We start from the raw sequence: 22,670 nt of genomic DNA on the forward strand, positions 1-22,670 counted from the left end.
ACGGCATGAGCAGTTCCTGAGTCTTTTTTCAATCACACACACTCGGTCAGAAGTGGGCAAACTACAGCCTGTGGGCCACATCTGGCCCGCGGGACCGTCCTGCCCGGCCCTTGAGCCCCCGGTCAGGGAAGCTAGCCCCCGGCCCCTCCCCCGCTGTCCCCCTTCCCCCGCAGCTGCATGGGCAGCATGGCTGGCTCCGGCGGGGCGGGGCGGCTGCTAGTCCTGCTGCTCTGAGCGGCATGGTAAGGGGGCAGGGAGCAGGGGGGTTGGATGGGGCAGAGGTTCTGGGAGCGGTCAGGGGACGGGGAACGGGGAGGGGGGGTTGGACAGGCATGGGAGTCCTGGGGAGCCTGTGAGGGACTGGGGGAGTGGATGGGGTCAGTGCAGTCAGGGGAAAGGGAGCAGCTGGGGTTGGATGGGGGTGGAGTCCCGGGGAGGGCGGTTGGGGTGGGGGGTCCTGGGAGGAGGCGGTCAAGGGACAAGAAGCAGGGGGCACTGGATGGGCTGGGGGTTCTGAGAGGGGCCCTCAGGGACGGGGGCCCGGATGTTTAGGGAGGCACAGACTTCCCTACCCAGCCCTCCATACAGCTTTGCACCCCGATGTGGCCCTCGGGCCAAAAAGTTTGCCCACCCCTGCACTAGGTTGTCCTGCCCCTCAGCCCAATCCATGCTGAGACAGGACTGCAAATCCCACCTCTAGATGTCATCCAAGAGTAATCTTCTGGCTGGAACCAAGGTAGACGTGTGGGGGAAGTTCCTAGCTTTGTCCCATTGAGACGGGGGGAGGGGGAGAGGGTGAGTGAGTGTGGGATGGAAAGAGAGAGACCGGGTTAGATCCCATCTAATGCAGAAGGCTGTGACCATCTGCTCTAAATACACTCCACCTGTCTGCTCTTCCACACACTGCTAAGCCAAGTCCCCTTCCCTGTCCCCCTCCCCCCCATCTCTCTGCTGGGCATCCTGGGGACAGGACTATGTCCTGACCTGCATCTGCTGGAGCTGTGTCAGGCCCACTGACTGCCAGAAGCCCTTGAGGCCCTGCAGGTGGCAGAAGGGCATTGGGGTGCATGACCGGGTGCTGAGAGGTTGGCCAATCTAGCAAAGTGCTTGCCCCAGCCAGCACAGCTGTATGGCCGCTCTCGGCTGTGAATGAACCGATGTGATAGCAAGGAGGAGGCCCGTGCAAAGTTCCTGCTTCAGCCAATGCATCGGAATGTCCTCCCCGGCAGTGTGCGTGCACTGGTGCTTGATCAGTGCATTGGTTCTGTTGAAGTTCTTACTAGACTCGTTACAATGGTGCGGCTGCTCCCTGATGCGTGCGCTGGTGTATTCTCAGGCTTGAGCTCTCTGCAAAGCCCTTCCCGCAGTCAGCGCAGCGGTGCGGTCGCTCCCCGGTGTGCGTGCTCTGGTGTCTTCTCAGGTGTGAGCTCCGTGAAAACCTCTTCCCGCAGTCAGCACAGCGGTGCGGTCGCTCCCCGGTGTGCGTGCTCTGGTGTCTTCTCAGGTGTGAGCTCCGTGAAAACCTCTTCCCGCAGTCAGCACAGCGGTACGGTCGCTCCCTGGTGTGCGTGCACTGGTGTGCTCTCAGGCTCGAATTCCGTGCAAAGCCCTTCCCGCAGTCAGCACAGCAGTGCGGTCGCTCCCCGGTGTGCGTGCGCTGGTGTGTTCTCAGGTTTGAGCTCCGGAAAAACCTCTTCCCACAGTCAGCACAGTGGTGCGGTCGCTCCCCGGTGTGCGTGCGCTGGTGTCTTCTCAGGTGTGAGCTCCAGAAAAACCTCTTCCCGCAGTCAGTACAGCGGTACGGTCGCTCCCCGGTGTGCGTGCGCTGGTGTGCTCTCAGGGTTGAGCTCTCTGCAAAGCTCTTCCCGCAGTCAGCACAGCGGTGCGGTCGCTCCCCAGTGTGCGTGCGCTGGTGCGTTCTCAGGTGTGAGCTCTGTGCAAAGCTCTTCCCGCAGTCAGAGCAGTGGTGCGGCCGCTCCCCAGTGTGCGTAAACCAGTGTAGTCTCAGGATTGAGGGATGTCTGAAGCTCTTGCCACAGTCAGAGCAGCGATAGGGACACCGGCCCATGGGGAGTCTCTGGCTGAGTTTATTCGGGGGACGGACTGCGTCCTGTGCATGGATCCTTTTGTGGGCTGTGGGATCCTGCGTTCCTGCCGCGCTCTCCCCACACTCAGACGGTGTCCTCAGTACCCCCAGTATCCCGAGCCCTGCTGGAGAGAGCAGAGGCAATCCCAGTGTTAGCTCATAGTTAAGGCTACAGGTTTGTCAAGGAAGGAAAAATTTCAAGGATGGAGCGATTTCCCCATTTGTCTGTGACTGTTTTTCGGATGGGTGCCTCACCCAGCAATGGTGGCTCCTCTCCCACAGGGCTGGACCCAAAGCCTCGCTCTGGGTACTGAGACCTGGCCTGCAGGCTTACAGTGCCGCTCAGATTTGCCCCCGCCCCCAGTCATGATGGTGGGGGAGGTGGGGCAAACTTCAGTGAATGGACTTGCCACTCATATCTTCTCCAGCCTGCCTCAACGCCTCTGCATCAGCCTGCGGTTAGGGTTGCAGTATTGGAGGGTTCCTGGGCAGGGCGAGGAGGAGGGCAGGTTTTGTGAAAAATCATGGAGCGGTCACAGTAAATTTAGTGACCTAAATTTTACTAAATTTACTACAACTGCTCCGTAACTTCTGATAGGAAATGCTGACACAAATCTGCAGCCTGACTCAGGGTGGTTCTACCCTATGCTGTTTGTGCAGCACCTAGCACCTGCTCCCACGTGCGCCATGCACCTCTTGGGTCTTGTTCGATGCTTAAATTGTGGCCTGCCCAGGATACAGGCAGCGTCTGGCACAACGGAGCCCTCATCCAGAACTAAGTGCTAACACACAGGATCCGGGTTTTGTTTTCACTGATTTTGGTTTTATTTCCATCAGAGGGGTTTATTTACATGTTGCTGGTTCTGTACTGTCTCCTGTTTTACAGTACGTCTCTCGTTCCCCAGTATTTGCTCTGTTTAAACTATATTAGTTTGAAACCAGTTTAGGATCTACAATCCCCTCGTGGACACATTGAGACTGGTATAAAGCTGCTTACATCAGCGTAGCTTATTCCTGTGCAGGAGTGAGTCCTTTTCAAGGAATTTCTTCTAAAGATGTCATCTACCCTGAGCCTGTTTCACTCTTTGTGCAAAACTAAACTAAAACCTCAAGAGGGTTGGGGGGAGGTTTGAGGGGATGACCACTCAGTCAGGGTTTGTGTGATGTAACCTGAAAAACAGGTCTGTATTGTGTCACAAGACAATCAGTGACACTGCTGAGCTGGAAGGGGTGAATGGCTGCCACCCAGCAGGCCTTTGATCTACAGACTGTCACAGACCATGTTAAGGCTGAGGGCTGTGCTAAGCATTGACACTGAAGCAATGTAAGTGACAATGATTTTGTGCCACTGAGAGAGCAGGAGGAAAGGGGGATGTGACAAAGGCCATCCCACCCCCTCTCCCTCACACCCAGCCCATACACCAGGATACTCCAAGTCGTGCTACACAGGATAATTTCCTCTGGCTCCCATGTGCGTTCGTGCCCCCAGCAGCAGCTGCCTGGCACGTGGGGCAGTTTTAGAGCATTACAGTGAAACGCTGCAAATACTGGAGACCTGCTCTACAAAATGGCGTCCTCCGCACTCATCGTACATGACTGATCCTGCCCTGAGTCATTCCCAGCTTTCTCCTTGCTCGCCGGGGACATGTTTCTCCAGTCTGAGAGGTCACGTGTGATGTGAAGTGGCAGAGAGGGGGTGGGGTGGGAACCTGGAGAGGACAGCGCCTTCTCTGCCAAGGGCCAGTGACTCGGGGATGTTCTCCCAGGCTGCAAGCAGGTTTTTGCCTGTCTGAGCTATGTCTGGATCCAGGTGCCCAGAGAACACCAGCGCATACAACTTGAGTCAGGAGGGGCAGAGGCACGAAGCCCATCTGAAAAATGTCTAGGATGCCCCCGGCTCGGTATGATTTTCTGAGGTGCGGAAAGCCTAGAAGAAGGTGTTGTGGTCTATGGACCAGTAGGAGTGTCTTTCTACCCAGGTGCTTGTCTGCCCCCCAGTGCCAGATCCACTGACACACACATATTTTATCCTCACAGCCCCAGTGCCCTCTCCATTACACAGGTGGGGTAACTGAGGCATGTGGGAGTTACAGTGACTCACTTCTAGAACCGAAACAAGATGTTTTGAATCCTGCTGCAAAGTCCTACCCACTAGGGAAATGCAGTCCCCATATGCTCCCCCACCACAGAGACCTCTCTCTTTCCCTCAGCATCTCTCAAATCCACTGTGACATTGCACTCTATATGATTTTATAAAAATATGCTAATGAGTGTGACTATAATGTAACTGAGGCATGCTTCATGCAAAAGGTCTCATTACAAAGCTTATAATCTACTGAATGTGTTTATCCTATTTGTATGAATGTCTCATTCTTGCATCTGAAACTAGAAATATAATATATAACTCTGAGGGCCTATTGTAATTATGCAAAGTGTGGACCATTAATGGTGGTATGGACTCTTGACAGGAACACTTCTTAAGCTGCTTTCAGTTTAAGCCTAGAGCTGTTAGGGGGCGTGGTTCAGACCTGGGTCTGGGTTTGCAGCAGGCTAGCGGGTCTGGCTCAAACCAGGCAGGGCACTGAAGTCCCAAGCTGCCAGGGCAGGGAAAGCAGGTTCAGAAGTAGCCTTGGCACATCAGTTGGCAACCCCAAGGGGGTTTCTGTGATCCAACCCATCACATCCACCACCCCACATCTCTTCCAAGTTCATCACTGTTAGGATATAGATATTCAGGCCTGTCTGTAAAGGCCTATACTCTAAGAATTTAGGTGTATTTTTACCACTTGGCTAGTTAGAGGTATAAAAGAAAGAATCAAAATCACTGTCTGTCAGTGTAAGGGCCTTCTCTTACAGTGACAGTCTGAGGCCCTGTTCTTAGGCTAAGGCCTTTGGCTAAGCAGCAGAGGCAGCCATAAGCTGGGAAGCGACCGGTCACATCCTCCCATTCCAAACTAGTCACATTGAAAGAAGGTGTTATTGGGCTGTTAGGAATACAATCCTGTCCTGATAATGCCTGTCACCTCCAGAGAAAGGGAAGTGCCTAGAAGATGTAAAAGGAAACTTAGTTTGGTAGCATCCTGTCTGGCAAGAACTCACTTATCAATAGCTGGGATGTGAAATCCTCACTTCTGTATTGTTTTGTCATTATAGTTCCCACTTTGCTATTGTTTGTCTGTATAATCTCTGTCTGGTTCTGTGATTGTTCCTGTCTGCTGTATAAGGAATTTTGCTGGGTGTAAACTAATTAAGGTGGTGGGATATAATTGGTTACATAATCATGTTACAATATGTTAGGATTGGTGAGTTAAATTTCAGGAAAATGATTGGTTTAGGTATAGCTAAGCAGAACTCAAGTTTTACTGTATAGTCTGCAGTCAATCAGGAAGTGGGTGGGGGGAAACGGGAACAGGGAATGGGGGTAAGAAATTGAAATAATGTTTTGCTAAAGGGGGAAATGGGAACAAGGAATGGGGATGGGGAAACTGGAATCATGTTTGGCTAAGGGCAGGAATGGGAACAGGGACACAGGTGTAAGGCTCTGTGGTGTCAGAGCTGGGAAGGGGGACACTAAGGAAGGAAACTGGAATCATGCTTGCTGGAAGTTCACCCCAATAAACATCGAATTGTTTGCACCTTTGGACTTCGGGTATTGCTGCTCTCTGTTCATGCGAGAAGGACCAGGAAAGTAAGTGGGTGAAGGAATAAGCCCCCTAATAATCACCTCCCCATCTCTGATCCATTTCTGTCACAGCTTTGAGGCCCCATCATTTTTAGGTCCCATCGTAGGTCACAGATATCCAATGAGTAGGAAAGATGGGAAGTATGATAGTAAGACCCCCTGGCTGAACCAGGAGATCTTCAATGACCGGAAACTCAAAAAAAGAGTCATACAAGAAGTGGAAACTAGGTCAAATTACAAAGGGTGAATATTAAAAAAAAAAAAAAACAAAAAAAACCCAAACAAACCCACAAGCATGTAGGAACAAAATTAGAAAGGCCAAGGCAAAAAGGCGAATTAAACTAGGCAGTAATATAAAGGGAAAAAACAAAGCATTTTACAAATACATGGGAAGGCAGAGGAAAACAAGGACAGCCTAGGCCCATTCCTAAATGGAGGGAAAGAGAATAAGAGAAAACGCAGCAATGGCCGAACAGTTAAATGCCTCTTTTGTTTCAGTTTTCACCAAAAAAGTTAGCTGTGATCAGCTGACTAACATAGTCAACATCAGTGTCAATGGGGTAGGATCTGCGCCTAAAATAGGCAAGGAAAATAGTTATGAATTACTTAGACAAGTTAGAGGTCTTCAAGTTGGCAGGGACTGATGAAATACATCCTAGAATACTTAAGGAACTGGATGAAGAGATCTCTGAGCCATTAGTGATTATCTCTAAGAATGTGTGGAGGATGGTTGAGAGACCTGAGGATGGGAAAAGGGCAAATATAGTACCTAGGTACAGAAACGGGATAAGGACAACTCAGGGAGTTATAGACCAAGTAATCAAACATTCTATTTGTGAGCACCTAGAAGGACATAAAGTAATAACTAGCAGTCAGCATGGATTTGTCAATAACAAATTATGTCAAACTAACCTAACATCCTTCTTTGACGGGTAACAAGCTTTGGACTGGGCGGACGCAGTAGATGTCACATCTCAAATTTAGTGAGGCTTTTGATACTGTCTTACATGACCTTCCCATAAATAAACTAGAGAAATATAGCCGAGGCAAAGCTACTGTAAGGTGGGTTCGCAACTGGTTGGAAAACTGCACTGAGAGAGTGGTTCTTATCGTTCTCTTATGAGCTGAAAGGGTATCTTGAGTGGGATCCCAAAGGGATCTGTCCTGGGTCCGGTTCTATTCCGTATCTTCATTAATGATTTAGACAATGGCATGGAAAGTGCACTCATAAAGTTTATGGATGATTCAAAGCTGGGGAGGGGTTGCAAGCCTTTTAGAGGACAGGACTAGAATTTAAAATGATCTTGACAAAATGGAGAAATGGTCGGATTTGAAATGATTGCCTAGGAAGGAGTACTGCAGAAAACCATCGGAGGTTATAGTGGATCACAAACTAAGTGAGTCAACAAAGTGAATCCTCAACTGGAATACTGTGTCCAGTTCTGGGCCTCACACTTCAGAAACGATGTAGATAAGCTGGACAGGATCAGAGGAGAGCAACAAGAATTACTAAAGGTCTAGAAAACATGACCTACGAGGTAAGATTGAAAAAAATTGGGTTTGTTTAGTCTGGAGAAGGGAAGACGGCCGGGGGCGGGGGAGGGGGAGAAAGGGTTTGATAACAATCTTCAAGAACGTAAAAGGTTGTTACAAAGAGGAGGGTGATAAATTGTTGTTCTTATCCACTGTGGCCAGGACAAGAAGTAATGGGCTTAAACTGCAGCAAGGGAGATTTAGGTTGGACATTAGGAAAAACTTCCAAACTGTAAGGGTAGTTAAGCACTGGAACAAATTACCTGGAGAGGTTGTGAAATCTCCATCATGGGAAGTTTTTAAGACCATGTCAGGCATGGACTCGATAATACTTAGTCCTGCTTCAGTGCAGGGGACTGACTGGACTAGATGACTTACTGAGGTGCCTTCTAATTCTATGTTTCTAAGATTTCCAGGATTCAGATATCAAGGCCAGACAGGCTCATTGTGCCCATCCAGCCTGGCTTCCTGCCTATCCCAGCCAAAGAATCTCCTCCCTGTGATTCCTACCTCCTGGCTCAACAAGAACAAAGCTTTGAGAAAGTCACACCCCATTTCCACTGACAGACTTCCAGTGAGGAGCTCTCCCAGTGGTTCATTCCCCTCCCAGATAAACACTGGCCCCTAATTCCCAGTCTCCATTTGTTCCCTTCTGCTCCCAGCCAGTGCATCTCACTTGGCCTTTGCCTTCTACATGAAGGAGCCCTCCACTAGCAGGTATGTAAATCAGAAGGGACTGGGTATAGGATACATACAAGGTTCATATGCTTGGCAACATTCAGGGCACACCCGGAGTGTTGTGCTGGACCTGTGCACACACAGCTCCTCTCAAGGGCATCAACCTTGGAATCTCGCCCAAATGACATGAACCGTGGGAAGCCTCTCAGGACTGGGCTCAAGGCCCGAGAGCAAGGAATGCGGTAGATAGAAATTGGTAAATAAGAATGTTAAACAAAGCCAGTGTATTCCTTTTATCTGTTGGAGAATGTAATGCGCGGGGGGAGAGAGAGAATAAAGGGGAAGGTGGAAAGCTGACAGGCAGAAGCCTGTTAGCAGACCAGCCGCTTGCTTGCTAAAAGCTGTGTCCCGTCTTGTCATTGAACCGCCACAGACTGGGTTATGATGACTCACCTTGGGAGGGGCTCTCAGGCCCCGAGATTTCCCTGGAGTCCTCGGCATCCCGGATCCAGAGCTCTGCCTCCTCTACCTCAATTCTGTGGATTAAATCTGGTGTGGAACCTGAATAGCCTGTTTGGGGGGAAAGAATCAGTTTTATTACTGAAGTTTTGGGGACAGGGACTCATTTATATGTTGGTGCAGACCAAACAATGGCCCTACTGGGTCAGACCAAAGGTCCATCTAGCCCAGTATCCTGGCTTCTGACAGTGGCCAGTGCCAGGTGCCCCAGAAGGAATGAACAGAACAGGTAATCATCAAGTGATCCATTTCCTGGATTCACATTCACAGCTTCTGGCAAACAGAGGCGAGGGACACCATCCCTGCCCATCCTGGCTAATAGCCATTGATGGACCTATCCTCCATGAATGTATCTGCTTCTTTTTTGAACCCCATTATAGTCTTGGCCTCCACAACAGTCTCTGACAAGGACTTCCACAGGTTGACTGTGCATTGTGTGAAGAAATACTTCCTTTTATTTGTTTTAAACCTGCTGCCTACTCATTTGATTTCGTGACCCCTAGTTCTTGTGTTATGAGAAGTAGTAAACAACACTTCCTTACCTACTTTCTCTACCAGTCATGATTTTATAGACCTCAGTCTCCCCTTAGCTGTCTCTTTTCCAAGCTGAAAAGTCCCAGTCTTATTAATCTCTGCTCATACGGAAGCCGTTCCATACCCCTAATCATTTTTGTTGCCTTTTTCTGATCCTTTTCCAATACTAATATATCTTTTTTGAGATGGGGCGACCACATCTGCATATAGTATTGAAGATATGGGCGTCCCATGGATTTATAGAGCGGTAAAATGATATTTTCTGTCTTATTATCTATCCCTTTCTTAATGATTCCCAACATTCTGTTTGCTTTTTTGACTGCCACTGCACATTGAGTGGATGTTTTCAGAGAACTATCCACCATGACTCCGAGTTCTCTTTCTTGAGTGCTAACAGCTAAACAGCACAACAGGACCCCGATCTCAGTCAAGGTGTGTCTGCACAGCACCTGGCATGATGGGGCCCCAATCTCGGATGCTGCTTGAGAGGAAAGCGCAGGAGATCCCAAGCAGGAGAGTAATGAAATAAACCTTCCTTAGAGGAAATTTCTTCCTGTCTCCCAACAGGCAAGTTCAGTTCATACTCTGAAGCAGCAATATCTATGACCCGTCTCAATTTGCTTTGGGGACTTAGACATGGGAGGTGTCACCGTTACACAGACTTATCAGTTCTTTTGCTTAGGATGCAAGTATTGGTCAACTGCACGGTTGTTAAGTTTATGATGTTCATTCTTTTTGGGGAGGTAGGGAGCTGTAACAAGCAGAAGAAGAGTTTTCTTCCTCCCTTATTTGCTCATGTGCTGTGTGGAACCAGCCCTGTACCACGACTGAGGTGTGGTAGGTAATGCAAGTAAACAAGTTACAACTAAGATTAGCCCCAGGCTCTGTAGCCCTGAGTTCTTCAACAGGAAGCCGAACTGAAAGAGGCTGTCATTTGACACTTCTCAGCCATCGGGTGGCACATGCCAGGGGTGGCATCAAGGGAACACAGACATTTGACAGCTATGAGTAGAGATAAATTGGTCCTTACCCAAGGAAACGAGGGCCTGGTAATTCCTCAGCATCTGGTCCCGGTACAGCTGCTTCTCTGGCCGGGATAAGAGCTCCCACTCCTCCCGGCTGAAATACAGAGCCACGTCCTCAAACGCCACCCGCAGCTGCTGGCACAAGCGTTACACACTCAGCTCCCTCCGCTCCAGCCCCAGCCCGGGCTCTCAGCAGGGGACGCGGGTTCTAGGGCAGCGGCTCCCGGGGAACCCCCAGCCCAGCAGCTGTGACCCAGGGAGACCCCCCCGCACAGCCCCCCGGGGACTCGGGCCCTGCTGGCCGGGGACAGGAGTCGCCCTCGGCTCCCCACGGGGCTCTGGGGCGGGGCGCTGGGAAGGGCCCGAATCCCAGGGCAGGGACCAGGCTCCTCCCCCGGCCGGAGTCCCCGCCTCCGCCCCAGGCCTGTGCTCGGCCCCGCTCCCGGCCCCGGCTCGGCCGCCTCGGGGCTCCTCGGCCCGGCTCCGCGTGTCCGCCCGGCCCGGGGCCCCCAGCGCCGCTCCCCGGCCCCAGCGCTCCGGCTGCGGCAGCCCCCAGCCCCGGGGTCACTAGCGCGGGAGGGACCCGGCCCCGGCCCCCCTCGGCCCCAGCCGGGACCAGCCAGTGCCCGGCCGGGGAGTCCCCGCCCCGCGTCCTACCTGCGCCGGCCCCGCTGCAGCCATCGCCGGGCTCGGCTCCAGCCCCGGCCGCTTCCTCCGCCCGGGGAGCGACCTCCTGCCCCGCGGCTGATGCCTCCCCGGGGCCGCCTCCCGCCCGCTCCCCGCCCGGCCCCAGCGCCTGCGCCGCCAGGTCCAGCAGCCGGGGGAGGCCCCAGCGCAGCGACCCTCCGGCCCAGCCCCCCGCCCCCGGACGCCTGGGTCCCGAGTCCCGCCGCTGGGGGCGCTCGCGGCACCTGGTCCCCGGGCGGCAGGAGCCCGTAACGGGGCAGCCCGGTCCGCGCCCCTGGGCTGTGCGCGGGGCCCCGCTGTGCCGTGAGGAGCTGGGAGCAGGGCAGGTGGGTGGTGGTTGTTGCTAGATTTCCGAGTAACAGCCCTGTTAGTCTGTATTCGCAAAAAGAAAAGGAGGACTTGTGACACCTTAGAGACTAACCGATTTATTTCAGCATAAGCTTTCCTGAGCTACAGCTCACTTCATCGGATGCATACTGTGGAAAGTGTAGAACATCTTTTAAAACACAGAAAGCATAAAAAATACCTCCCCCCACCCCACTCTCCTGCTGGTAATAGCTTATCTAAAGTGATCACTCTCCTTACAATGTGTATGATAATCAAGTTAGGCCATTTCCAGCACAAATCCAGGTTTTCTCTTCACCTCCCCTCCGCCCCCCGCAAACCCACTCTCCTGTTGCTAGGCTGTGTGAGGTTGGTGTGTGTATTTGAGGAGATCCCCCCCCCCCAGGCTGGGTCTGGGGTGTGGGTCTGAGTGGTACAGGAAGGCTGTGTGATGTGAGTGGTTTACAGATCACAATGTGACTGTGGAGTGTGTGTGTGTCACAGTAAGACAAGGGTCTGGCTGTGTGATGTTGGTGTGTGTGTTAATTCCAGGGGATCACAGCCTGGGGTGTGTTTCAGGCGCTCACACCCATGTCCCTTCCCAGCGCCCCGGGGCGGGCAGGTGCCCCATAAGATGCCGTGTTCTGGCCTCGGTGCTGGCACTGAAGCAGCTGCCCCTGCCCCCGTTCATTGGGCCGGGCCCTGCACACCTCAGGTGCCCCCCCCCGCTGGTCACAACAAATGGTCCAAGGAGAAGCACATCAAGGGCCTGCGGGACGCCGAGCGCAGCCGGCTCTTCCAGAAGCTCGCCATGCTGCTGCGCTTTGCCCGCAAAGGTATCGTGGGGGGGAGGAAGGGAAGGATCTTGTGCGTGACACAGCCCCAGCCAGAGGGAGTGCTACGGAGCCCTGCCAGCTTCCCCGTGCCCCACAGGCCCCGCTGCAGCCAGAGGGGGCATTACAGAGACTTCCCAGCCTCCCAGGACTTGACAGGGCCCAGCCAGAGGCTGTGGCTACAGAGCCCTGCCAGCCCAGCCTTGACCACTAGCACTGACCCTGTTGCCCCTAACCACAGCACCCCCTAACCTCTGTTAACCCAAGGCCAGCATCCTTCTTGGCTGCTGGAGGAGAAGATGCTGGTCTGAGGGGTAGAGTCTCCCCTTCTCATCCTTTCTCCACTGGACCTTTCTTCTGTTTCACAGCACCTCCCCTACGGTGGCTGAGTCTCTCCCCATCTCTCGCAGATGTTTCGCATAAGAGGGGGCAGCCCAGTCTCTGCGGTTCAGGCGGCCTAAGATAACAGCTAACGGTGGCTGAAGAGGGGAAGGGCCCTGGAACAGGTAATTTGGGGCAGGGAGGGTCACCAGGAGCCCCAGGACTCCTGGGTCTCATCGCTACCTCTGCAATTGGATAGTGGGTTACAGCAGGGGGGCACCTTGTTTCTATTCCTGGCTGTAGGAGGGTAGTGGATCGTGGTGGGTTAAAGCAGTGGGGGCTGGGAGTCAGGACTGCCCTCAAGTGGGGTCCCAGCTGTGCCTCCCTTGTGACGCTCCATCTCTGTCCTTTGCAGCAGGGGGACCCAACCCTGATTTCAACACCAACCTGGCCAACCTCACTGAGCAGTGCCGGAGCATGGTCTTGACCAAAGCATCCACTGAGGTGGCCATCAAGGGAAGGGTACGTAGCTGCGTCCTGCCAGCTGGGCTCATGGGCTGCAGCCTTTTTGAATTCTCTGGGTCAGACCAGACCATGCCGAGGTGTTACAGGGAAAAATGAAAACCATCGTAAACCTATATGTTCCCCCTTCACAGGACGCAGGATCTTGTACCTGGTATCAGCGTCTATCGCTGTGGAAGCAGCTGGTGATGTTGGTCTCATCCTCCTTCCAGTGTAGTGCAAGGAAAGAGGACAGAGACAGATAGGTGTTCCAAAATAATATAACAACATTTAACAATCCTGTGATGGGAAGAACACGTCAACAGCCCAACACTATAGCATTTAATTTCAGAAAGGGGAACTATACAAAAATGAGGGGGTTAGTTAATTAGAAATTAAAAGGTACAGTGAATAGAGTGAAATCCCCGCAAGCTGCATGGACACTTTTCAAAGACACCATAATAGAGGCCCAACTTAAATGTATACCCCAAATTAAAAAACACAGTAAAAGAACTAAAAAAGAGCCTTAAGAAACAGTGAGAGATAAAAAGGCATCTTTTAAAAAGCGGACGTCAAATCCTTGTGTGGTAAATAGAAGGGAGCATAAACACTGCCAAATTAAGTGTAAAAATGTAATAGGAAAAGCCAAAAACTCAATAGGTAATAACAAAATGTTTTTTAAGTCCATCAGAAGCAGGAAGCCTGCTAAACAACCAGTGGGACCCCTTGGACGATCGAGATACAAAAGGAGCACTTAAAGACGATAAAGTCATTGAGGAGAAACTAAATGGATTCTTTGCTTCAGTCTTCACGGCTGAGGACGTTAGGGAGATTCCCAAACCTGAGCTGTCTTTTGTAGGTGACAAATCTGAGGAATTGTCACAGATTGAAGTGTCACTAGAGGAGGTTTTGGAATTAATTGATAAACTGAACAGTAACAAGTCACCGGGACCAAATGCCATTCACCCAAGAGTTCTGAAAGAACTCAAATGTGAAATTGCGGAACTATTAACTATGGTTTGTAACCTGTCCTTTAAATGAGCTTCTGTACCCAATGACTGGAAGATAGCTAATGTAACACCAATATTTAAAAAGGGCTCTAGAGGTGATCCCGGCAATTACAGACCGGTAAGTCTAACGTCAGTACTGGGCAAATTAGTTGAAACAATAATAAAAAGAAAATTGTCAGACATGTAGAAGAACATAAATTGTTGGGCAAAAGTCAACATGGTTTCTGTAAAGGGAAATCAGGCCTTACTAATCTATTAGAGTTCTTGGAAGGGGTCAACAAACATGTGGACAAGGGCGATCCAGTGGACATAGTGACCTTAGATTTCCAGAAAGCCTTTGACAAGGTCCCTCACCAAAGGCTCTTATGTAAATTAAGTTGCCATGGGATAAGAGGTGAAGATCCTTTCATAGATTGAGAACTGGTTAAAAGACAGGGAACAAAGGATAGGAATTAATGGTAAATTTTCAGAATGGAGAGGGGTAACTAGTGGTGTTCCCCAAGGATCAGTCCTAGGACCAATCCTATTCAACTTATTCATAAATCATCTGGAGAAAGGGGTAAACAGTGAGGGGGCAACAAAATGGCAAATGGAATTTCATGTGGATAAATGTAAAGTAACGCACACTGGAATAAATAACCCCAACTATACATATGATACGATGGGGGCTAATTTCTTTACAACTAAGGAGGAAAAAGATCTTGGAGTCATCGTGGATAGTTCTCTGAAGACGTCCATGTAGTGTGTAGCGACAGTCAAAAAAGCACACAGGATGTTAGGAATCATTACAAAAGGGATAGAGAATAAGACAGAGAATATCTTATTGCCCTTATATAAATCCATGGTATGCCCACATCTTCAATACTGCGTACAGATGTGGTCTCGTCATCTCAAAAAAGATATACTGGCATTAGAAAAGTTCAGAGAAGGTCAACTAAGACTGAGACTAAGGGGGTATATGCTCGAGGTGTATAAAATTATGAGTGGTGTAGAGAAAGTGAATAAGGAAAAGCTATTTACTTCTTCCCATAATATAAAAACTAGGGGCAACCAAGTGAAATTAATGGGCAGCAAGTTTAAAACAAAGAAAAGTAAGTTTTTCACACAGCGCGCAGTCAACCTGTGGAACTCCTTGCCTGAGGAGATTATGAAGGCTAGGACTATAACAGGGTTTAAAAGAGAACTGGATACGTTCATGGAAATTAAGTCCATTAATGGCTATTAGCCAGGAAGGATAAGGAATGGTCTCCCTAGCCTCTGTTTGTCAGAGGGTGGAGATGGATGGCCGGAGAGAGATCACTTGATCACCTGTTAGGTTCACTCCCTCTGGGGCACCTGGCATTGGCCACTGTCGGTAGACGGGATACTGGGCTGGATGGACCTTTGGTCTGACCCAGTATGGCCATTCTTATGTTAAAAAAAGGTAAGTGTATGAAGGTTGGTTTACAATAACTGGGGAAAAGGGGAAAAGGAAACACAACTGTCATAAAACCTAAGCAAGCTGGGATCACAATACAAGGAGCTTGAAGCAAACGAAAATGATAAAATCCCCTAAAGTCCTGCTGCTGTCAGATGCTTTCTCTGGACAGGCTGGGTGTTGGAGTGCGTCGGACCCAGGACCTACTGCCCCCAGACCTGGTGATGGCCCGAAGGGAGGAACGCTGGATCGTGCTGTAGCTGGACTTGGAGCCAACGGCAGGGGTACGGCCAGGAACCCTGGATGCGACAGGTACGCGGATGGGATGGATGAGGATGAGTTGTCTCTCAGGATTCGCTGATCCGTGATCTGAGGACCACGCGAACGCCACTGTGCTTGGCTGCCTCTGTGATGGACAGCATTGTGGTGACGTCACGCAGTTCCTTTTAACGGTTCTGTGACAGGAAAACCTGAGGTAGACTGAGGTAGTCAGTTACAGAACCAGTTCATTGTGGCCTGTTAGCTGCCCCTTCCCACCAAAGTTCAAAACGGCGCAAAACCACCACCACCCAGCTGAAACAAGATGGAGTCTTGTTGTTCGTGGCAAAGAGACACCATATTAAGTGTCCGACTCCATATTGGATAATTGCCATTTTAGTGATTATGAGGGGATAACATCATAAAACCTCATTAAAAACGCTATAAAATCACAAGATACAAATATATTAAAATGGGGCGTTTGGAGCCTTGAATGAGGGAGCGAGGCTGGGCTTGTAATTATGGTGCTGGGCTGGACTACAGGACTCATGGTTTCTATTCCTAGTTCTGCCACTTGGTCCCTCTCTGACCTTGGGCAAATCACTCAGTCAGTGGTTCTCAACCAGGGGTAGAGATACCCCTGGCGGTATGCTTAGGGGGTACACCAGGCAGTACACCATCTCATCTAGATAGTGGTCTAGTTTTACAACAGGATACAAAAAAAGCACTCGCAAAGTCAGTACAAACTAAACTTTCATACTGACAATGACTTGTTTATACCACTCTATATACTATACACTGAAATATAAGTACAATATTTATATTGCAATTGATTTATTTTATAATTATGTGGAAAAAAGGAGTAAGTCAGCATTTTGTCAGTACTAGTGTGCTGGGCGACTGGTATTTTTATGTCTTATTTTGTAAGCAATGGGGAGGTGGGTGAGGAGGCAGCGGGGGCCAGGGCAATGGGAAGATGAGGGGAATACAAGTGCAGTTCCCCTGAAACTGACAATATTTTATTTCATTTTTTCTTAAGACCCTCATCCGGCAGAGTACATGAATGAACTTAAATCCAAGCACTTGAGCAGTTCCATTGATTTCAGTGGGACTACTCACATGCTTATAGTTGACCATATGCTTAAGAGCTTGCTGGATTAGGCCTTAATGCTAGAATATATTATAAGAATATATTATTAAGAACTGGAAAGTCACACAATTCAACTTTGTAAGGTTAATAGCATAAGTGGGTCAGTTGTGAAGCTTTGATCCAAATTCAAGCTCCTAATCTTCAGATCCAAACCCAAGTCACTTCACAAGAGTGTTGGGATTTGAGTTCTGAAATGGGCCACCATAAAAAGAAACCTGAGCTGTGAAGTTGAAATCTGTACCTGGATCTGACTTTCCTCATGTTTCTGAGCGGTCTGGATTCTGTGTCCTAGTTTGGGGCCCATCTCTAGTTAAAAGTGAACTGTAAAGAGAAAATGGAATTGTAGGCAGGCTCAGATAGGTGACTGGAACGTCTCTGCTCACTGGGCTGGGCACAGGAGATTGAGCACAGAAATCTGTTTTAATTTACGTTCCAAAAATTCTTTCAAACCACTCCCCTCCTGCCACGATACCTGTTTTTCCAGCTTTGCTATTGATGCCCCATGTTCAGAATTCTGTGATACTCTTTACAGTGTGTATGGTAACACCCATTCACGTTCTCTATGTACATAAATCTCCCCACTGTATTTTCCACTGAATGCATCCGATGAAGTGAGCTGTAGCTCACGAAAGCTTCTGCTTAAATAAATTTGTTAGTCTCTAAGGTGCCACAAGTCCTCCTTTTCTTTTTGTGATGCTATAGATACCAGGAGAGAGACATCATAGTCCTCAGGAGGGTTAGCATGAGATTTCTGATACTTATGATGCCCAAGAGTACCAAGCTTTCCTTGTAAATCCAGCAGAGAGAGCGGGTTCAAATGCAGAGGGGAAATAATTGTATATGGTTAAATTAGAACTGATTCCTGACATAATGATTGGGTGCTGATATTATCACAAGAGCCCCAAAACACCATATTAAAGGTTTAGTTTGCAAATATCTCTGTTCTTCAAATCGATACAGTACATCAGTGCAACCCAGAGCTGCTTCATGTGTAGCTCTCCTTTAGAACAGTCTCCGTTCTGCTATTGCATAGCTTCGTAAAACATGACATGGGGAGGGCCAACACTCACATCCAGGTAGATCATCAACCTACTCCTCTGTGCCAGGAGCAGGAAGGCCTCTGGTTCTTGCTCTCTTGGTAGCTGGAGCTGCTAAGTTGGGGGTGCAGTGGGCCCTTGGGCCACCCGTGGTCAGGGCAGTCAGTGCAGAGCAGTGTTTACCAGTTACCAATCCATGAGAGGACCGTATGATGTACCTGTATGGCACAATAATTCTTCAATGAATCAGTTGATTCAAATGCTTATTCTCTGGGGTTCAGACCCTCTGTTCTCCCCCTGAGTTGAGAGAACCCTACCCTGATTGTCACATCTGTCTTTCAGGCTCTGTCCCAGTCTCTCACACAGATATATCCCTCAGCCAGCCCAGCTCAGGGAGCAGTGGGAACAGGTCATCTCATCCTGTCAAACCAAGCAACATGGGTCCCATTGAGGCTCAGATGGAAGATCCCATGCACCTCCTGGAGGTAAGAACCGTTCACTTGTCCTGCCACTTGGGGCCCTTGCAACAAACGGAGCTCCTGCTACATAACCTGGTTGGGAGCTTTCCCTGTCCCTGGATCCTGGCCCTGGTACAGAGACCTATTTCTTATCATGATATCCTCATTTGATTCTCAGAGGATGTGTCCAGGATCCTGGAGACTGTTTCCTGCTGCTGGAGGTTTGAGCAGGGAGAGATCACTCACTGTCACGACCCAGGGGCCTTCAACCCGGGTCTGCAGGGTTCATGGGAGCAGCCACACTCCAACCCTCCACCCAGAAGCCTGCTGAAAATTGCTTACCTAGGACCCATGAAGTTCAGCCCCAGTTTGAGGCTCCACTCCTGAGGTCATATTGGGGAGTCCCAGAAAAGCTAATTGGCCCCCTGGCCCTGCTTAAGACAGCAGCGGGAACAGGAAGCTGACTGAACACCAGGGCTGCTCCCTGTTCTGGACCGTGTGGTGCCTGTTTCTGCTGCCGCTCCCCTGGCTTGGTTTCCTGGCATCTGATTTGTGGTTGTGATCGCAAGTTTGTCTTTTGCTGCTGATCTTCCAGTACCCTGACCCAGCTGACTCTTGACTCCTGTCATGGGAGTTTGGACCCTGGCTCTGACCAGTAGACCTGGCTGCCCTTGACCCAGCTGTGACCTTGACCTTTGTACAATTTCTCCAATGCCCTTTTCTGCTCTCCAGCAAGATACACCAGTCCCTTGGCTCCCAAAGTCCTAGTTGCCCGCTATTCAAGGGCTGAGGAGTAGTGCTTGTATTACCCCCACCCCCACCTCAGCTACTTTTCCGATGGGAATCTCCCTAGAGCAGAGGAGAAATCTGCCCTTCTCCTAGGATCAGTCCCAGCAGTAATTCCACCCACCCTGGCCTCAGCTCAGCTACTTTGTTCACCTGGGGTCAGGGACCACTTTTGAAGCCCTTAGCGTGTGGGTGGAGGTGGGAGCAGAGGTTGAAGCTCGAGCAGTTTCCACCAAAGAGCACCACCCTCTCTTTCTATGGTCTGGCTTGGGCTCACCATCCATCTTGGAGCTGAACACCAGATGGGAGCTGATAGATTGTCCTTGGCGGGCAGTGTTCTGTGTGTGATGGAGCTGTGTGCCAGAGAGGGCCAGGAGCAGATGCACCACGCCTGGCAGGACCGGGCTAAACAGCCTGTAATGCTAGGTGAGTCAAACCACGGCCACAATACAGACACCCTGGGCATCCATGGAATCTGGGCCCTTCACTACCAAGAGCACAACTCATTCCAACTTGAGTCACGACAGGGGTGACCCCTGCCAGCCCCTCTGAGGTGGGTCAGTATTATCCCTGTTAGCTGGGGCATAGGGATAGAAAGCAACTGGCTGCAAGGCAGAGGTGAAAGTAAGCCGGTATGCCACGGTACGGCGTACCGGCAAGAGCCGGTGCACCGTAATGGGGCAGCCCGGCTTCCCCAGGGGGCAGTTTAATGGGCCTGGAGCTCCCAGCAGTGGCTGGAGCCCCAGGCCCTTTAAATTGCCTCCAGAGCCCCACTGCTGGAGCCCTGGGACAGTGGCTGCAGGGCTCCGGGAGCTATTTAAAGGGCCTGGGGCTCCTCTGCTTCCACCGCCCAGGCCCTTTAAATAGCCACTGGAGCCCCGCCATCGCTACTCCAGGGCTCCGGCGGCTATTTAAAGGACTGGGGCAGTAGAAGCAGGGGAGCCGTGGGCCCTTTAAATAGCTCCCGGAGCCCTGGGGTAGCGGGGGCTCCAAGGGCTATTTAAAGGGCCGGGGCTCCAGCTGCCTCTGCCGCCCCGGTCCTTTAAATAGCCGCTGGAGCCCCGCCGCTTCCCCAGGGCTCTGGCGGCTATTTAAAGGGCCAGGGCGGTAGAAGAGGGGAGCCCCGGGCCCTTTAAATAGCCCCCGGAGCCCCGGGCTGCTGCTGCTACCCCGGTGGAGGGGGCACTTACCTTACAGGGTGGGCTGTGGCTGGCTCTGACCCCCTCAACCCCGCTCCTTCTGCCCTAGGCCCCGCCCCTTCCAGGGGACAGAGCTGGACCCAAAGTACCGGTAAGTCACTCAACTTACTTTCACCCCTGCTGCAAGGTCACACACAGCGTCACTGACAGAGGCAGGAAGGAAGCGTGGTTCTGATACCAGTCCAGCTCCAACCACTAGACTCCTCCACCCACTTCCAAAGTCAGAGAACCCAGGAGCCCTGACTCTGACAGCTAGGCCTTAAATGACAAGACCAACCTCCCTCCCACTCAGGAAGCCGTAGAAGGGATCATCTGCTGAGCTCCCCTTTGCAATGCCACTGTGAGAGACCATTGCTAGTGGGTGCCAAGTGACTGAGCAGGGAACTCCTTGAGAGCCTCCTAGAGACTCGCAGGGGTTTCATTGGGACCCTCTGGGAGCCGTGGAAAGAGTGCTGCATTGAAGAGACTCTCCTGCTCTAATGAAGGATTTCTGTTCTCCTAGACAGTCAGCCAGTGAGGCCAGTTTGCAGAATGTGGAAGAGCCCTTTGGCGATGGGTTGGGGGATTCACCATGGAGGTGTCAGCAGCTGCAGTGCCTGGGGTCCCCATGGGCCAAGCCTCCACTCCTGACACTCCAGGCTAATCTCCCACTGCTCTCAGTGGGGCTTGGCTTTCGCTGCTGGGCCTGCGTGCCTAGACAGAGGACTCAGGTATTTCCATCAGGCTGCTCAATGGCACTCACTCTCCTCCTGGTAATAGCTCACCTTAAGTGATCACTTTCCTTACAGTGTGTACGATAACACCCATTGTTTCATGTTCTCTGTGTATATAAATCTCCCCACTGTATTTTCCACTGAATGCATCCGATGAAGTGAGCTGTAGCTCACGAAAGCTTATGCTCAAATACATTTGTTAGTCTCTAAGGTGCCACAAGTCCTCCTTTTCTTTTCTGGACTAGCCACCAGAAAAAGGACACGGTACATGTGGCCAAGGAAATAGAGAGGCAGTGTTGCCTGTTAATATGGCTCTTGTGGGGGAGCACGGCAGGTTACTTTGGACTAGGTAGGAGCCACATGTCTCCAAACCTGCACATCTCGAGGCTCCAGAGACCTCTCTCCAGATCCCAGAGCTCCCTCAGAGTCCTAAAGAGCCAGATGGAATCTGGCCTCTCTCCCCCCACCTTAGCAGTCCAGAAAAAATTATTTGTAGACATATTATGTGTCCTCTCCTGCCACACTCACCTGTTGGTGACTAATGCAGTCACAGAGTCCAGGATCGGTGTCATGCATTTCTCTGGGCTGTGACAAGCTGGAGGACGTGAGCTGCAATGGATCCTCCTGTGCGTGGGCTGAGTGGGCAACCTCTCTACTGCCATATCTGGTTTCCAGCCCACACGCACTAAGGAGGAGGTGATGGACTTACCCCAAAGGTGGGGATGGGAAGAAGCAGAGTGAAGAGGTGATCAGAGAGCCATCCCCTAGCATTCCTCCTGGAGTCACTCCAACAACCACCTGGCTCCTTCCTGCCGTAGGCCACAGACCCTAGGTTCCACAGGGAATTTCTGAATTAACGCTCTAGAAAGCTGCCTCTGGCTTTCTACAAGCTCTCATGCAGCCCTGTCACGAGAGGTAAGGAATAAGGTCCTGCCTCCCCCAACTGCTCAGGGGGAATTCTCTCAGAGAATCAGTGCAGGGCTTTATGCATCTCTACAAACAGATCACTTTGCGTGGTGGCAGCGGAATCTGGGCAATAAGGAAGAGGAGTTGGAAATTCTCCATGGGGAGGGGAAATGGGGAAACCCGGTGGGACGACGCCTCTGACTGGAATGTTCGTGTCGCTGGTTACAACCCATTGAGGTAGGGGAGAGAGGGTAAAAAAAGTGGTGGGCAGGGAGGCACTTTCCATTAGACCAGCAGTTCTCCAACTGTGGGTCAGGACCCCAAAGTGGGTTGCAACCCCATTTTAATGGGGTCCCCAGGGCTGGCTTAGACTTGCTGGGGCCTGGGGCCAAAGCTGAAGCCCAGGCCCCACTGCCTGAGGCCGAAGCCAAAGCCTGAGGGCCTCAGCCCTGGGCAGTCAGGCTCAGGTTGCAGGCCCCTTGTCTGGGGCTGAAGCCCTTGGGCTTCGATTTTGGCCTCCCCACGCAGGGTGGGGGGGACTCAGGCTTTGGCTTTCCCCCAGACCCGGAGCAGTGGGGCTCGGGAGGGCTCAGGCTTCTGTTCCCCCTCCTGGGGTCGTGTAGTAAGTGTTGTGAGAAGGGGGTGGGAGTGCAGTGAAGTTTGAGAACCCCTGCATTAGACACATCATTACCTGTTTTCCGTTCTTGGTTCTTGAGAACCCCAGGACCTCGAATGGATAGGGATCAATCTGCTAACTAACACAGCCCAGCAGATGAACCGTTGCAGGGCTGGCACAGTTCACTGAATCCAAACCAGAGAGCAGGAAATGTTTCTCCTTTTGCAACTGTCTGTGACTTGTGGGAAGAAATTAGGTTAGCACGGGGGACTTCCTACTGGGAGACAAGACGGTGGAGGTCTCAAGTAGCCAGGAGTAAATCGTCCTTGGAGATTTTGAAAAATTATAGATACTTTTCTAATACGAAGTTTTGTACCCAACTAAGGGTGACTCTTGT

The 22,670-nt window shown here is 51.1% G+C and overlaps 2 protein-coding genes across 3 annotated transcripts in view; one reads left to right on the forward strand and one right to left on the reverse strand.

Moving 5' to 3' along the window:
- LOC114018214 overlaps positions 1-10,858 on the reverse strand; it is a 43,863-nt gene extending 33,005 nt beyond the window's left edge. The window contains 5 exon segments of the mRNA XM_043548414.1: positions 1,098-1,306; positions 1,308-2,211; positions 8,433-8,549; positions 10,063-10,192; positions 10,715-10,858. Of these exon segments, the coding sequence (XP_043404349.1) occupies positions 1,098-1,306; positions 1,308-2,211; positions 8,433-8,549; positions 10,063-10,192; positions 10,715-10,738 (1,384 nt within the window). The 5' untranslated portion in view covers positions 10,739-10,858.
- A 713-nt stretch (positions 10,859-11,571) lies between these two features.
- Positions 11,572-19,432, forward strand: LOC119566378 (translational activator of cytochrome c oxidase 1-like). 2 transcript variants are annotated; one of them, XM_043549460.1, is made up of 5 exons: positions 11,572-11,904; positions 12,638-12,744; positions 15,323-15,462; positions 17,938-18,080; positions 18,232-19,432. In XM_043549460.1, the coding sequence occupies exons 1-4, from the start codon at positions 11,703-11,705 to the stop codon at positions 18,044-18,046; spliced, it is 558 nt and encodes a 185-aa protein (XP_043405395.1). In that variant the 5' UTR covers positions 11,572-11,702; the 3' UTR covers positions 18,047-18,080; positions 18,232-19,432. The 2 variants fall into 2 exon arrangements, with proteins under 2 accessions (XP_043405395.1, XP_043405396.1); XM_043549461.1 differs by lacking the exons at positions 15,323-15,462; positions 17,938-18,080; positions 18,232-19,432 and adding an exon at positions 12,879-13,016.
- The last annotated feature ends 3,238 nt before the right edge of the window (positions 19,433-22,670 follow it).

Source organism: Chelonia mydas, chromosome 6, assembly GCF_015237465.2.
Source record: "Chelonia mydas isolate rCheMyd1 chromosome 6, rCheMyd1.pri.v2, whole genome shotgun sequence".
Lineage (NCBI taxonomy): Eukaryota > Metazoa > Chordata > Testudines > Cheloniidae > Chelonia > Chelonia mydas.

Coding starts and splice junctions, on each gene's coding strand:
- LOC119566378 (XM_043549460.1), top strand. CDS start 11,703: ATGCCGTGTTCTGGCCTCGGTGCTGGCACTGAAGCAGCTGCCCCTGCC. Junction 12,745..15,322: donor AGGTGGCCATCAAGGGAAGG/GTACGTAGCTGC, acceptor TTCTCTGGACAG/GCTGGGTGTTGGAGTGCGTC. Junction 15,463..17,937: donor AGGAACCCTGGATGCGACAG/GTACGCGGATGG, acceptor TCTGTCTTTCAG/GCTCTGTCCCAGTCTCTCAC.